At 41.8% G+C, this 15,812-nt stretch overlaps 1 protein-coding gene across 1 annotated transcript in view; it reads right to left on the bottom strand.

Moving 5' to 3' along the window:
• The window catches only part of LOC122549503 (fibrocystin-L-like), a 218,614-nt gene that overhangs the window by 35,034 nt on the left and 167,768 nt on the right, over positions 1-15,812 (bottom strand). Inside the window, exons 59-62 of the mRNA XM_043689363.1 lie at positions 12,983-13,080; positions 10,922-11,012; positions 5,176-5,324; positions 3,407-3,529 (exon numbers count right to left, since the gene is read on the bottom strand). Of these exons, the coding sequence (XP_043545298.1) occupies positions 3,407-3,529; positions 5,176-5,324; positions 10,922-11,012; positions 12,983-13,080 (461 nt within the window). The remainder of the gene's footprint in view (positions 1-3,406; positions 3,530-5,175; positions 5,325-10,921; positions 11,013-12,982; positions 13,081-15,812) is intronic.

The following is a 15,812-nucleotide window of genomic DNA, read 5'->3' as shown; positions in this document are numbered from 1 at the left end:
AATGCTCTGTCTGAACCTTGTTTCCTCAGCCTTATGTAAGCCTCCTTCTTCCTCTTTACTAGACATTCAACCTCCCTCGTCAACCAAGGTTCCCTCACACGACCATCTCTTTCCTGCCTGACAGGTACATACATATCAAGGACACGTCGTATCTATTCCTGGAAAAAGTTCCACATTTCAACGACATCCTTCCCTGACAGCCTATGCTTCCAATTTATGCTCCTCAGATCCTGTCTTGCAGCATCATATTTACCCTCCCCCCAATTGTAAAACCTGCCCTGTTGCATGCACCTATCTCTCTCCATAACCAAGGTGAAAGTCACAGAATTGTGGTCACCATCACCAAAATGCTCACCCACTAACAAGCCCATCACTTGTCCCGGTTCGTTACCAAGTACCAAATCCAATATGGCCTTCCCTCTGGTCGGACAATCTACATACTGAGTTAGAAATGCTTCCTGGATGCACTGCACAAACACCGCCCTGTCCAATCTACTTGATCTAAAGAGCTTCCAATCAATATTTGGGAAGTTGAAATCGCCCATGACTACTACCCTGTAGCTTCTGCACCTTTCCAAAATCTGTTTCCCAATCTGTTTCTCCACATCTCTGCTGCTATTGGGGGGCTTAAAGTAAACATCCAACAAGGTGACTGCTCCTTTCCTATTTCTGACTTCAGCCCATACTACCTCCAAAGGCAGATCCCCCTCGAACTACCTTTCTGCAGCAGAAGCAGTGCTTCAAGAAGATCAACATAGAGGTCGCCAAGAGCCGGAAAACAGAGCTTCATACAATCAGCTCGCCTCCACACACCTAGCGAGCCCTAGCAACACCGAGTCACAGGATTCCAACAGCGTCTAGTCTGCCCTCAAGGCCACCATCATCAATTTCTGCAAAAACTCAATCGGTCACTTAACCAGTGTGAGAGACGATTTCGGTACAAACAATTGAGATGTGCATGACCCCAAAGTCTAAGGGGAATAGAACCATAGGGGTAGGGTAAAACATGCTTCTCTATAATAAAGGACGAGACATCTGCTGCTACGGATTGATAAGACCACTCACATAGACAGAGTAGAAAAACAAGTCCTTGATTGATAAGACCACTAACTCTGACAGAGAAGAATAAGTCCTTGACTGATAAGACTACAGGGTAGAAAAACAACTCGGGAAACTGTTGCAGACTTTGTGAGAATGTGAACCTCGTGACTCTTTAGAGCTATAGAGGGGAGGGACTTGTACTGTATTTAATCAGAAACATTGTTAGCCTGGGGCGCCTTTTTCTCAGAAGGGTGCCCAACTCTGCAGACTTGCTAATAAAACTTTGTTTTCCTGAATTTGTCTAGAGCAATTATTGAGAAGCGATTTTCGTTTCTAACAACCAGGAAACACCAAAACAGCTTTGATGAGAACGATCAGAAGATCTGAGTACTGATAAGCATAAAGTACATGGCATTTCTGAGTGTAAAACAGCAACCACGCATGGAAGAGAAAAGGCAGACCAACAAGTGACTGAAGTTATTGATAAAGAGACCCATTTTCGCCTCCAGTGTGCTAGTGCAGCCTTCAACCACCTGAGGATAAGGGTATTTGAGGACAACAACGTCAGATCCAACATCAAGCTCATACTATACAGAGCTATGGTGGTTCCCACCCTCCTGTATGCCTCAGGTGCTGGAGCAGTACCACCAACAGTGCCTATGCAAGATCCTGAGCATCCATTGGGAACACAGATGCACTCACATCAGCATCCCCAGAATTGAGGCACTGACCATCCTTGATCAGCTGTGATGGGCTGGCACATCATCCTCTTGTCTGAGATGAGACTCCCCAAAGTGGGTGAAGTGGGAGATGGAACGAGGCAGGGATACACTAGGCACACAGACGCACAAGGTGGCTGCTGAGCCATAAGTTGGCCACTTGACACACAAGATAGCCATCAGACCACAACATGAAGATACACAGCAGAGCAAACATCTACATTGCCTAGGGCCACCAGAATGCCAGCACAATGCACTCACAACCTAATTGATTAGTTTAGACAGGCTGGGGGACAGAATACACATGAGTAGTGTATACTGCCCACTGAAGTGTCTGGGTCCAGCCAACACCTTTGATAGAAATGCTAACAGTCTGATACAGACTCAGTATAGCGATAACAGCCATGGCTGCAGTAACCATTCTTCTCAGGAAGAGCAATTAGCACCCCTTATTACAGTAATGGACTTCCACGCAGACATTGAAATTGACAATGTCTGTACTGAAACTGAAAACGACCGCACTGAAATTAACAGAGACTGCGTTGGAACTGACAATGACTGCAGTGAAACTATCAATGATTCTGCAATATTTACAATTAGAAAAAACCACATTACAAAGACAAGAACCTCATCACTGACCTATTGTATCACAAAATGCATAAAAGTATCTTGACATGTGCTCCAGGTTGAGAGAAGAATCGCAGCTGACCACTGTGCTGTTGGTGACTTTCTCTCCCCGGAGCTTCAGTATTTCCTTGTACAATAAACACTGTCATTGAACCCCCAACTCTGACTCCGAGGCTGGTGGATTCTCCCCACAACACAGGCATTCTACCACCGGGTGAAATGGCAGGCGAGCCCCAGTTGAAAAAGGAAACACTTCAGGGGTATCCACATGGGCTCACTGGTGAAGTGCAGCATTACCACCGACACCTGGGAATCACTGACCCAAGACCATCCAAAGTGGAGGAGCAGCATCTGGGAAGGTGCTTCTTGAGATGTGCCATCAGGAAAACGCAGAAGCCAGGCGAATATTAAGGAGCGCGATACCACACCAATGCCTCACCCACCCCATCCCACAACCATCTTTTGCCCCAAGTGTGGCAGTGTCTGCGGAAGCTGCATTAGACTGTACAGCCACCAGACTCACCCTGAGAGTGGAAGAGAGTGATCTTGTCTGCAAATGACCGCCAGTGGTACCAATTTGATTCTCACCCGCGGTCCAGCCAACAGGGCCCCTGAGTTGCTTTTATTTTGGAACTGTGGATAGTGATGGTATAGACTCAAATTGCAATTCATCACATAGCTGACTAGGAATTATTCCCATTCTTAATCAATGTCCAGTATTGGAAGGATTTACAAGTTGATACTCAACCTGTTTGGCAATGTTATGAATGTACCTTCCTTGGCTATCAAGTCCTGGAGTGGGACCTTAACCTAGAACATTTGGTTTGGAGGTTGACACACTACCCAATGTGCCACAAGACTCCTATAATGCAATGATATCAAAATTACAGATGCAAATCACTGCCAGTCTTGACTATATGAAAATAACCATGCCAAATTTCTGTAAAACTTCCAAATAAATATGAATGTAAACATTTGAATGTTGAGCAATCATAATATAACAGGATAAGATGGCCTACACTAATAAGAATGCGCTTGCTCGATATCCTCGGTCCAGATGCTGAGGATCCATATATCATTGAAAAAATACTCAATTTATTTTCCATCAGAGTTACATTGGAAATTTGTATCGATCCCTCAGTCTGAAATAAAAAAAAGACTTGTTAGGTTGTATTTTGGATGGTTTAAATTGTGCCCCATTGGGCAGAAGATGCATTGCACTAACTCACTGAGCCTCCTTGAAGATTACCTTCCAAATTTGCAAACCCTACTAATAGATACATGGGACCACCATCTGCACATTCTCCTTCAAGTATCTCACCATTCTGACTTGAAAATATTATCAATGTTCCTTCAGTGTCACTGGGTCATAATCCTGGAACTCCCTAACAGCACTCTGGGCATCCCTCCACACCAAAAGCTGCAGTAATCCAAGGAAGTAGTCCACTGCCAACTTCCGCAGGGCAAATAGGAACAGACAACAGATGTTGGATACCCACACTCCATGAAAGAATAAAAGAAAAAAACTCCCAAGCCAGAGGAAATAATTCCTCTCTATTTACCCAAACAAGTGTTGATTAGCATTTTAAATATAGGGTCATATAGTACGGAAACAGACCAGTTGGTCCAACCAGTCCATGCTGACCATAATTGCAAACTATACTTGCCCCATCTACCTGTGCTTGGCCATATCCCTCCAAACATTTCTTATTCATGTACTTATCTAAATGTCTTTTAAATGTTGTAACTGTACCCAAATCCACCACTTCTTCCAGAAGTTCATTCCACACAGGAAGCACATTGTGTAAAAAACAAACTACCCCTCACGTCTTTTTTAAATCCTTCAACTTCCCCTTTAAAATATGCCCCCTAGTCTTGAAATCCCCTACCTTGGAAAAATACACCTGTCATCCACCTCATTACTTTGTAAACCTCTACAACGTCACCTTTCAACTTTCTGTGCTTCAGTGAAAAAGGTCCCAGCCTATCCAAGCTCCATTCCCGGCAACATCCTGCTAAATCTCTTCAAACACAGTCCAGCTTAATAATTATATTCTACCCATAACAGTTCAATTAGATCATCCCCTAACTTTACAAACTGAAGTGAGTTTTTAAAAAAAAATCAAAATCACATTCCGTGTATCTTATCATTCTGGTGAATTTGTGCTACTGGCAAGTTGCTGCGTACACCATGACCTTATAGCAGTTGAGTATAAATACAAGTTGTTGTTGTGTCTATACGTAATATGGATGTTGTCATTTTAAATGTTAATGATTTTTTTACCCCTGCAATCTTGGTCTCCATTATTGTAAATTTAATTTTCAAATCATTCTGCGTATTGATGAGAAGAAAAACATGTTGCCATAGCCTTTCCCTTTTCACTCATCAGGGGAAACTGAAGAAGGCCAAATTTCAAACAATCACACTATTTATTATGGCTGGAGTAAAGGCTTCTTTTTTTTTTTAAGTTCCCTCAGAGCCAGCTTTCAGAGTGAACAGAACTTCTGCCATGGTGAAAGCAACAGGAATGTATAGCTTCTTAATGCCTGGGTAATTCAAAGTAGACACAAGGCTTGAACATGTTTGTTTTACTTGTAGAGGAATGGATCATTGTGTATGAATGCACCTCCAAACGACTATGTCTGAGTGATCTACTCACACCAAGCATTCAGCATGAGGTAACTTAAGTTTCTATTAAAGGCTCAAACAGCACTGAGTAAACATTTTTTTTCAGTTGACCTGAATGAATAGCTCCCAAAGAATTTTAAAATGATAGTGTCCTTTCACCTGGAAGTATATTCCATATTCCCAGCATTTCCAGATCGTGAATCCTTGGATAAGGCTGCAAGTAGGAAAACCATTTCTGTTCATGTAAATACCATACTGTCCTCCATGGGCCTCATTATTAAACCAGGCCTCATCGGGATTTGAATGCTCTGTAGACAATGAGACAATAATTAGTTGATGGTTCATTTCCTTTATAAATTTCAGTTCATTCAAAATTCTAGTGGCAATGTCTTAGTTTGTAATATATCCTATCCCCTGTCACCCCTCTGCTCACTGATATAGTTTGGCATCTGGTTAAGCAATTCCTCAATTTTATAATTCTCATCCTTGTTTTCAAATCCTTCCAATGGGCTTCCCTATCTGAGGAATCTCAGCCTTGCATGCCTCTGTGATCTCTGAACTTGCTTTATTCTGGACTCCTGACTATGCGCAATTTTAATCACTCAACCCTGGCTCTAAGTCCTGAATTCCCATACTCCACTCTCTGTCTCTCCACCTTTTGTCACATCTTTGATCATCTGTCCTAATTCTCAAGTGGCTTGATGTCTGACTTGCTTTTATAGCTCTGATGAAATGTCTTCAAATATTGTAGAATGTTAAATTTGCCACATAGGTGCAAGTTTTTCGTTGTATATCTTATCATCAAGCATTTATCATTTTGCTGTCTCTGCTGGGGAGGGGTGTATAAAGTTGCTCAATAGTGGTTACCTGAAATTGAACATATCCTAGTCTTAGTGCAACGCACAGCAGTAAGATGGTGATCAGAATGGAGGGAACTCACTTCACCCTTATAATCAAATGTCTCCTTTCTTCATCACTGTAATAACATCTAATCCCACAAGGATAAACACAATCTGGGACAGAATTAATAATCACTCAGATGAATGCAGGTTAATTAAAGAAGCCTGGCATGGCTTTGTTAAGGATTAATCATGTTTAACTAACTTACTAGAGTTTGTTAATGAGGAACAGTGAGGTTTGACGAAAGTAATGCCACTGAGATGGTGTACAGAAATTTCCAAAGAACCATCTGATAAAGTTTGCACAACAGACCTGTGAGTTAGAGCTCATGGAGTAAAAGCAAAAGGAGCAACGAGGTGATGAAATTGGCTAAGTGACAGGACACAGACAATAGTGAACAAATGCGTTTTGGATTAGAGGAAAGTTCACAATGGAGGTGTCAGGAGTTTTAGGACCTCGGCTGTTCCTGTTTATATTAATCATCAAGAATTTAGTATACAGGGTTTTAAAACGCTCAGCAGTATTTCATTATTTTTATTTTATTATTTTATCAATTTTTGTTTGGAGCCATGAATTGGGAACTGTAAACTAAAAATGATTTTGGACTATCAATAACAGTTTTTATTAAAATGGAAAACATACCAAACATGTTTTGTTTATTTGAGAGGCCATGTCTGGAAGTTAATTGCAAGTTGATTCCTGATCAAAGGTTCAGGAGATGTTTTGTCACCAGGGAACAGCAATATGTTTAAACAGATAACAGAAGTTGACTATTAACAAGGTCAGTACCTGAAAATTGGTTCCAACAAGTCTGGAAAATAACTTATAGAAAATACTGAATGATAACTGGACCACATGGGGAAGATGATCAGTCTATCAGGGAGTGGTCAGAGTTTAAATTGGGTTTTGGACAGTATTTCTGTGAAAAGGAGTCTGGCTACTGAAGTTATAGCATGAAGGTTTGAAAACACTCTGCCTAACCTCCCAGGAACAGCTCTTTGAAGTTCAGAGAATAGAAAACTAAGTAATAAATATTACTGCCTTTATCTGAATGATCTATACAGATGACAATGATCAACACCTTCAGAAACTATCACCTATGCCTGTGGAACAACACATTGTGAAAACCACTCAACTAATCTGGCCAGTTTGTTATTTTCTTTTACTTGACCATTAACCATGATTTTCTGACAGTCTTTTTGAGTGAATGGGGTTGAAAATAAAGGTTTTGGGGTGTATAACATAGACCAATTAGATGACTTTATCATTTAATTTTTTTTTGCCCTGTTAAAATTCTGATATTGTTCATAAGCTGCTAAGTCTTTAGTTTAAGATGCAGACCAATGTCTGGAATTGATTATTTACAGAGTCTGGGATTGTTTATTCAAACGTTTGGTTGGTAACAATTGGGGTCAATTTTGAGGCTACTGTATTTGAAAGTTTAATTTTATTGTGTTTTGAATACAAAGGCAGAAAGGCTGATTTGGTTCAGCTGTCTGTCTCCATGTCACAATAAGGGCACAATTTCAAAATTACTGGATAACAAAATAAAAGTGGACATTTTGTGGACTGTGACAAGAAGCTATGGAAAAACATGTAAAGGACACAGTCAGAATGGATGGACAACTGACAATTGAAATTTAATGCAGGAAAGGGTGAAGTGATTCATTTTCATAGGAAGAATGTGGCAAGGGAACAATTCTAAAAGGGTGCCGGTGCAGTGATCCTGAGGGGTATATCTGCAAAAATTATTGAAGCTGACAGGATATTAATTAAGAAAGCATATGGAATGAATAGAGGCAGAGGACAAAAACAAGGAAGTTATGATACACCTGTAGAGAATACTAATGCAGCCTCTGTGCAGTACTGAAACGAATCTTCCCAGTCAACGTGTACATTGGTGGGAGAGTTAAGATCAGCAGTAATGAGATTCTCAGATTTATGAGCAAAATATCTGATTCTTCAACCAAGTATTGAACAGACAGACAAGAATCTTGATAGTGACTGTAAAAGGCTTATTTGCATGTATGAGCATGTTATTATTAACAGTTTCCAATTCTCCCACTGATTGGATTGAAACCTGGCAGCAACAATTCCCAACATGAAAATCAGAGCAGTTAACTGGCTCACCACTTGTTCCTTTTCGGACAGCACTTGCCAACACCACAGGTGGCAGAGATTGTTCTCCCACCCCCACCATAGCCTGACCAACTTACAATATGGTCCTGCTCTTTAATGCTGTACTTTGGAGTGCACAATCACCTTTCACTGCAACGCTGCTGCCAGGTCACTTTGTACATAGGGTCAAGCCCATCTCATGAACTGGAGCAGGCTGTATTCCAGGAATCCTGTTTGCTCACTCATTTTCTCTTCCTGTTCCCTATCTACTGTTTAGTGTAGACAGAAAACCTGCAGGCAGCATATCAAGGTTGTCAGCAGTCATCAGTCAAGGATATGGACATGCTGCTATATGGCACCATGTTACATCAATTCCCTACCTGTGCCATGTAAGAGCAGCATTTGTGCTAACTTGGCCCCTTGCCGTGCCATCAGGATCCTGAATGACCTGTTCCATAGGGTGGTACAGAGGCATGACTTCCTCTTGCCCCAGCAGCAGCACTGGAGACGACAATACCAGACCGTGCCAGCCTTGTCTGAGGTTACCTCCCGGTAAAGTAGTCTCAGCTATTTGAAGGAATGCCCGGCTTTATACAAACAAGGTTAATGTCCTTTTCCATTTCACTATCATGAGTACCACCATTTTCACTCTGATACCTCACACTCACTTGATCTCTGCTACACATCCCACCTCCCAGCAAGACTCACGCTCTACCACTCTCACTATTTCTTGTAACCTCTTCCCTCACTCCCTAATGCCAACCCTGCATGGCCTCTGTATTGATGACTCACTCAGTCAGGACACTTGCCTTGCTGTTTGGAAAGTATTGTGCCACAAACTTTCATCCCCATAATACCTGCCACACTTTCATTCAAGGAGAGAAACAGACCCCAGTGAGGTAGAAAGAGCCAAGATGGGTGGAGGGCTGCACTACATTTAGTTCCTCACCCCTTTTGTACAGCATCCTGACTCTGACCCCCTTGAATGGCTAACTGACCAAGTCCAATCCCCTTGTCTGATATCGAAGACTTGCTCTTAACTTACTGTACCATGACATCCTGAGCAAAGGCTAGCCTCTCCAGTTCTGAAGAAGGGTCACTGGGCTTGAAACACTAACTCTGCTCCCTCTGCACAGATGCTGCCAGACCTACTGAGTTTCTCCAGTAATTTGTTTCTGTTTCAGCTATCCCCCTGGACATAACTGAGACCTACTGATAACCATGACAAGTTTCCTGCTTTTGCATCTCTGCTAAATGGCAAAGCAAGGTAGAAGTAAGATGAGCCTGGTATCTCTGGCTGCAGGGGAAAAGTGTGCAATGATCAGCCCAATGCAAATCAGGTCAGAGAAGGTAAGGACTGCAGATGTTGGAGATCAGAGTTGAGAGTGTGGTGTTGGAAAAGCACAGCAGGTCAGGCGGCATCCAAGCAGCAGAAGAATCAACTATTCGGGCATAAATCTGATAAAGGGCTTATGCCCGAAATGTTGATTCCCCTGCTCCTCGGATGCTGCCTGACCTGCTGTGCTTTTCCAGCACCACACTCTCGACCTCAATGCAAATCAGGGCTACTGCAAGCATCCAGGGAGGCTCAGCATGTGTGCTATTACAGCGGGTGAAGTGCCAAACCATGCAATCTGATCCAGTCCAGAAGGTGGGTGCATGTCCCTGAGAGTACAGTGTCCTTGCTGCAGCATTACATCACAGTGTCCTTGCTGCAGCATTACATTACAGTGTCCTTGCTGCAGCATTACAATGAGAATTGCCATTGTGCAGCCCAAGGTGCAGCATTGAAGTGCGAAAGTTTCGTGTAAATGAATTGGAGATGTGCCATGAGGGTTCTTAGGGGTTACCACATATCAGATGCCAGTGTCCATGCATGCGCGGTATTGTAACGCAACTCTTAAACTTTAGGATCTTTCTGGTGAGTCTACACTGTCTCCAAGATTTGAACTCCCACCTTCTAGCTTGCACATCAGACCCATATACATGGAGTTTAATCCAGCCAAATGCATGATGATGCATTATGGAGGATCAAATGTAGGTATAAATTATACTGTAAATGGCAGAACCCTTAGGAACATTGACATACAGATGGATCAGGGTGTGCAAGAACACAGTTCCCTAAAAGTGGCAACACAGGTGGCAAAAGTGATTAAGAAGACATATGACATGCTTGTCTTCGTCAGCCAGGCATGGAATACTAGAGTTGGCAAACTATACTGACTATATAAAACCCTTGTTAGACTGCATTTGGAGTATTGTGCGCAGTTTTGTTCACCACACTGCCAGAAGGATGTGGTAGCTATGGACAGAGTGCAGACAAGGCCACTAGGATGTTTCCTGGTCTCGAGGGCATTGGCCATGAGTAAAGGTTAAAAAGACTAGGATTGTTTTCACTGGTAAGACAGTGGCTGTGATGGGACCTGAGAGGGGTCTACAAAATTACAAGTGCGTGGACAGAATGGATAGTCAGAAGCTTTTTCCCATGGTTGAAGAATCAATTACAAGAGGGCACAGGTTCAAGGCGGGAAAGGGGGAAAGTTTAAGGGAAGTTTTTCACACAGAGAGTGGTAGGAGCCGAGAATGCACTGCCAGAAGAGGTGGCGGATGCAGCTACATTGGTGACATTTAAAAGGCATCCGGATGGTGACATGAATAGGGAGGGAATAGAGGGATATGGATCAAGTAAGGGCAGAGGTTTGTTTTTTACCTTAATAAGGGCATGATTGGCACAGGCTTGGAGGGCCGAAGGGCCTGTTCCTGTGCTCTACTCTTTTTTTTTGTTCTATGACACAACGCTGTTTACCTGGGTCAAATGGAACAATGTCAATGACACACAAGTGGTAGACACAAAGTGAATGCAAGTGTCTTTGAGGTTGAGACTTACTTGGACATGGTTCCCCATTGATTCGATAACCAGCTTTCTTAAATCCTGCAACAATGTTCCCTTGAAGCACAATATCAGAGCCTTCAATTATCTTTAAATATAAATAAAATCCAATTATAAACTTCACAGCAAACAATCGAGAGTTGTTTTTTTTCCTGAGCAATGTAGAATGCAAATGCCTACAAAGAATTCACAACAAACACACAGGCCTTTCAGTCCAATTAATGTCAAGAGTAAAAATTTGTTACATTGTACACCCATTTGCCCCAGTGTCTGCTCCTGAGGACCAGATTTTCAAGGAACCGGGGAGACTCTGCAAACCTTTAAAAATGATAGGTGAGTTAGTTAGTTAGTTCAGAGAAGTTTCTCCTGAGGCAGGACTGGTGTGTTGGGAAACTTTTCGACCCAGGCTTCCTGCCGCAAGAATGAAATTCTGAGCCTGAGTCTCAGCTATGGTTCCGTGAATAGCACTCATGCCTCTTGAGTCACAAAAGTCTGAATTTAGATTCCGCTCCAGAGTTTGATTACAAAACTCAAAGGTTACACTGTATTAAGGGAGTGCTTCCCTCTTACAGGTGCTGTTATTAAGATGAGACTTTAAACCAATGCCCAATCAGCTTACGTAGGTGGCTGTAGAAGATCACATCACCCCACTTTGATGAGGACAAGGAAAGCTCTCCCTAGCATTCTGGACAATATGTATCCCTCAATCGACAGTCCAAAAAAAATAACCTCCTTATTCTCACATTGCTGTGAATAGATTGGTGTTGGGTTTCAAATATTTCAACACTGACAATACTTCAAAAAGAACATTATTGGCTGTAAGGGACTTTAAGGCAATTGTTGATCATGAAAATGTGCTATATTCATGCAAGTGTTTCTTTCTTGATGCTTCTTAAAAGTTCTAAATATTCAAATGAATTATGATGATAGAATAAACGGTTGTCGGGTCAGGATTGGGGTGCGTGGGTCATAGTATAGGCAGGGCACAGGGCATAGAGTCTGGGTTAGAGTGCAGAACGGAACAATTAACATCCTTGACTGATATTTTGAAAATGTCGATCTGGACAAGTTCTCATTGCTGCCCAGACTGAACCCATCACTGTAATACATTGTTACAAAGAGGATATATGAATAGGAAGGGAAAGAAAACTTTCCACCTTGGGTTTCGCAAGTAATGTTTCTGTGGAAACCTTGGTGCACAATCATTCCATTCACTAACATGCCTGTTTGAATCTGCTTTGAGTTAAGTTTTCCATCAGAGTAACTATAACTTGGGATCATTATCCAATGGGGATTTGATGAAATAGGAGATAAGTCGGGTGAATAGGGAGAAGCATGAAAATGCAGGTAAGTCAGCAATGTCCCAGTTAAGGTGTAAAATATTAGACTGACCAGAACAAGGGAGGCAGAAAAACTAGTAAAAATGTTAGCAGCAGGATCATGTTAACCACTTGATATGTTGTAAGGGCTTATTTTCTAATATTAAGAAGAAAATATCAAATTAAATTGTTCAAATATCTTGAAGGCTGTTATGTCAGCAGTCTAGCAATTTTGTGAGAAAGAACCTCATTTTGATATATTTTCTCTGCACCAAGTGATATGATTCACATTAAAAAGGAAGGTTGTCTGAGGATACCTGCACAGCATTTTGGACAAGTGATACTTGGTAAAGAGGAACATATGGGAACAAGTTCTGACCATCATGTAGCATAACAAACAGTCAGAATGTCCAGAAGATGACCATTGGTCAGTTGGAAACTAGATTGCGGGATTCCATTTATAACAGCTACTTTGTTATTGATATCTGAGCAGTTGAATAATATACTTGGCCTGCACCATGAAGAATCAGTTAATTGATTGTGATGTACGTTTCTTACAGCGTCCATCCAAGAGTATACTTGGTTTTCATGCGCTGGCATTGTGATGGCACCCCAGTGGATTTGATGATGGCAAGTAATGACTCACTTTGGGGCAAAATCAAATTGAATTTCCCACTGTCAAAATAACAATTTGGTTAAATATGCTTCACCGTCTTTTATTAAATACAATGGATTTGACCTCAATTGCTGCAGCCCAAGCATCGGAAAGTGAAGACCGCAAGGTGAGAGCCACCAGATTCCTCCTCACCCGATTCCTGTCACCCATTAATGTGATACCTAGGACGGGTCAGAACAACCAATTGATGTTGAACCACAAATCATATACTGAAGTTTTTTCATAATAAACAGATACAAATTAGAAGCAGTTGTAGGTTATTCACACTCTGCCATTTTATAAGATCATAGCTGATCTGATCATGATCTCAACTCTGCTTTCTTCTTTTCCCTCATTTGTAACTTTGAAGTTGCTTGTGCAACAAGAAACTATCTAATTCAGCCTCAAAAATACTCAATGACCTAGTTTCCGCTGCTTTCTGGGGAAGAGGATTCTAGAGCCTAACAACCCTCTGTGAGAAATTACTTTCCCCTCATCTCCATATTCAATGGGAGATCCCTGGTTTTTAAACTGTGTCCCCTAGATTTAGTTTCTCCCACAAGAGGAAAGATCCTCTCAGCATCATCTTGTCAAGTCCCCTCAGGATCTGATGTTTATCAATAATGATCACCACTCATTCCTCTAAACATCCTCATAAGGTGACCCTTGTCTCACAGAACTCAGTTGGGTGCACATTCTCTGAATGGTTTCTAGCATAATTATATCTTCTTTAAAAGATGATTAGAATTGTACATATTACACTGGGTGCAGTTTCACCAATGTACTGTACAAACATAGCAAAACTTATTGGCTTTTAATCTTTTTTCCCCTTGCAATAAATTACATCATTATATTTGTCTTCCTAATCATTTGCTAAACCAGCAGTCTAACTGTGATTCACATTGTGGCAACGCTGTCACTTTAACAAGGTTATTTTGTCCCTGGGTGTTTTTTTTTAGAAAGAGAGATCATAAAGGCCGAGGTGCCGAAATGTCCCGCAAAGAGCCTAGTTTAACAATGGCAGGGGAGCGGCTAGTTCTCCCAGTTCAGGTTATTTTTAGTTTGGTTTAGTTGTAACAGAGAAACTGCTGGTAACAGGGACAGAAGCTGCAGTGGGAAAAGGTACCATGCTTCAGCAGATGATTCTTGTCTGATTTTTCTCTCTGAAATCTCTCCTGCCTGTACGAACCTGTGTTTGAGTCTACCTTTTGCCAAGGGGTGTGTTTATGGGATGTTGCGGGAATTGGAACAGCTCCATAGTTATATTGCGGTATCGAGTCGGTTAAGTTTTCAAATAGTTATTTTAAATTCTGTTTACTTTTGTTCGTGTTTCAACTGTAGTGTTTAAATAAATTCAGTTTTCATAGAATCCCTACAGTGTGGAGACAGGCCATTTGGCCCAACAAGTCCACACCAACCCTCCAAAGAGTATCCCACCCAACCCATTCCCCTACCCTATTACTTTATATTTCCCTTGACTAATGCACATAGCCTACACATCCCTGAACACTATAGGTAATTTAGCATGGCTGATTCACCTAACTCACACATCTTTGGACTGTGCAAGGAAACCAGAGCACCCAGAGGAAACCTATGCAGACACAGCGAAACAGAATGTGCAAACTCCAGACAGACAGTCGCCCAACGGTGGCAATCAGTTTTTCTTAAAGCTGAGTGGTTTGACCAGCTGCGTCACACCTGATATATCCACAACACACCCGCTTTAAAATAAGAACAAGTTATGGTCCAGGCTACCTTCTTGAAATACTTTGAGGGGATCTGGCCTAGTCCATAACATATACTATAACGCTCCAATCCCTCTGTTCCACAGAATTCTGCAATCTCTCACCATTTAAGTATTTTTTTCACTTGTTTTTATCCTCCCTGCCAAAGTGAACAAGTATATATATTTCCCACAATTCGTTCCATCTATCAAATTATTGCTCATTCAGTTGAATGATCTCTATCCCTTTGCAGACTCCTGATCTTTTTAATGCTGTGCTCATTAAAAGTACAAATATTATTCATCCATATTATGGATGTAGGGAGTAGGTTGAATAAAGAGCTGAAATTGGCCTGTCGTAAAGATGTTACTACAGTTGTTATGGGGGATTTCAACATGCAGGTAGTCTGGGAGAATCAGGATGGTACGGGACCCCAAGAAAGGGAGTTTGTGGAGTGCCTCCGAGATGGATTCTTAGAGCAGCTGGTGCTGGAGCCTACCAGGGAGAAGGCAATTCTGGATCTGGTATTGTGCAACGAACCAGAATTGATCAGGGACCTGGAAGTGAAGGAGCCATTAGGAGGTAGTGACCATCTGCAATTTGAAAGGGAGAGGGTACAATCGGTAGCGACAATATTTCAGTTGAATAAAGGAAACTATGGAGCTATGAGGGAGGAGCTGGCCAAAGTTCAATGGTGCAATACCTTAGCAGGGATGACAGTGGAGGAACAATGGCGGATATTTCTGTGTATAATGCAGAAGTTGCAGGATCAGTTCATTCCAAAAAGGAAGAAAGAACCTATGAGGAGGCATGGGTGGCTGTGGCTGACGAGGGAAATTAAGAAACATATAAAGTCAAAAGAGAAAAAGTATAACATAGCAAAGATGAGTGGGAAAACGGAGGACGGGGAAGCTTTTAAAGAACAATAGAGGATAACTAAGAAGGAAATACGCAGAGAAAAAATGAGGTATGAAGGTAAACTGGCCACAAATATAAAGGAAGATAGTAAAAGCTTTTTTAGGTATGTGAAAGGGAAAAAAAATGGTTAAGACTAAAATTGGGTCCTTGAAGACAGAGGAGAAAGTGAGGACTGCAGATGCCGGAGATCAGAGCTGAAAATGTATTGCTGGAAAAGCACAGCAGGTCAGGCAGCATCCAAGGAACAGGAGAATCGACGTTTCGGGCATAAG

This window comes from Chiloscyllium plagiosum, chromosome 4 (assembly GCF_004010195.1).
Source record: "Chiloscyllium plagiosum isolate BGI_BamShark_2017 chromosome 4, ASM401019v2, whole genome shotgun sequence".
In the NCBI taxonomy this organism is placed as follows: domain Eukaryota; kingdom Metazoa; phylum Chordata; class Chondrichthyes; order Orectolobiformes; family Hemiscylliidae; genus Chiloscyllium; species Chiloscyllium plagiosum.
This window is presented reverse-complemented; position numbering and strand designations above follow the sequence as displayed.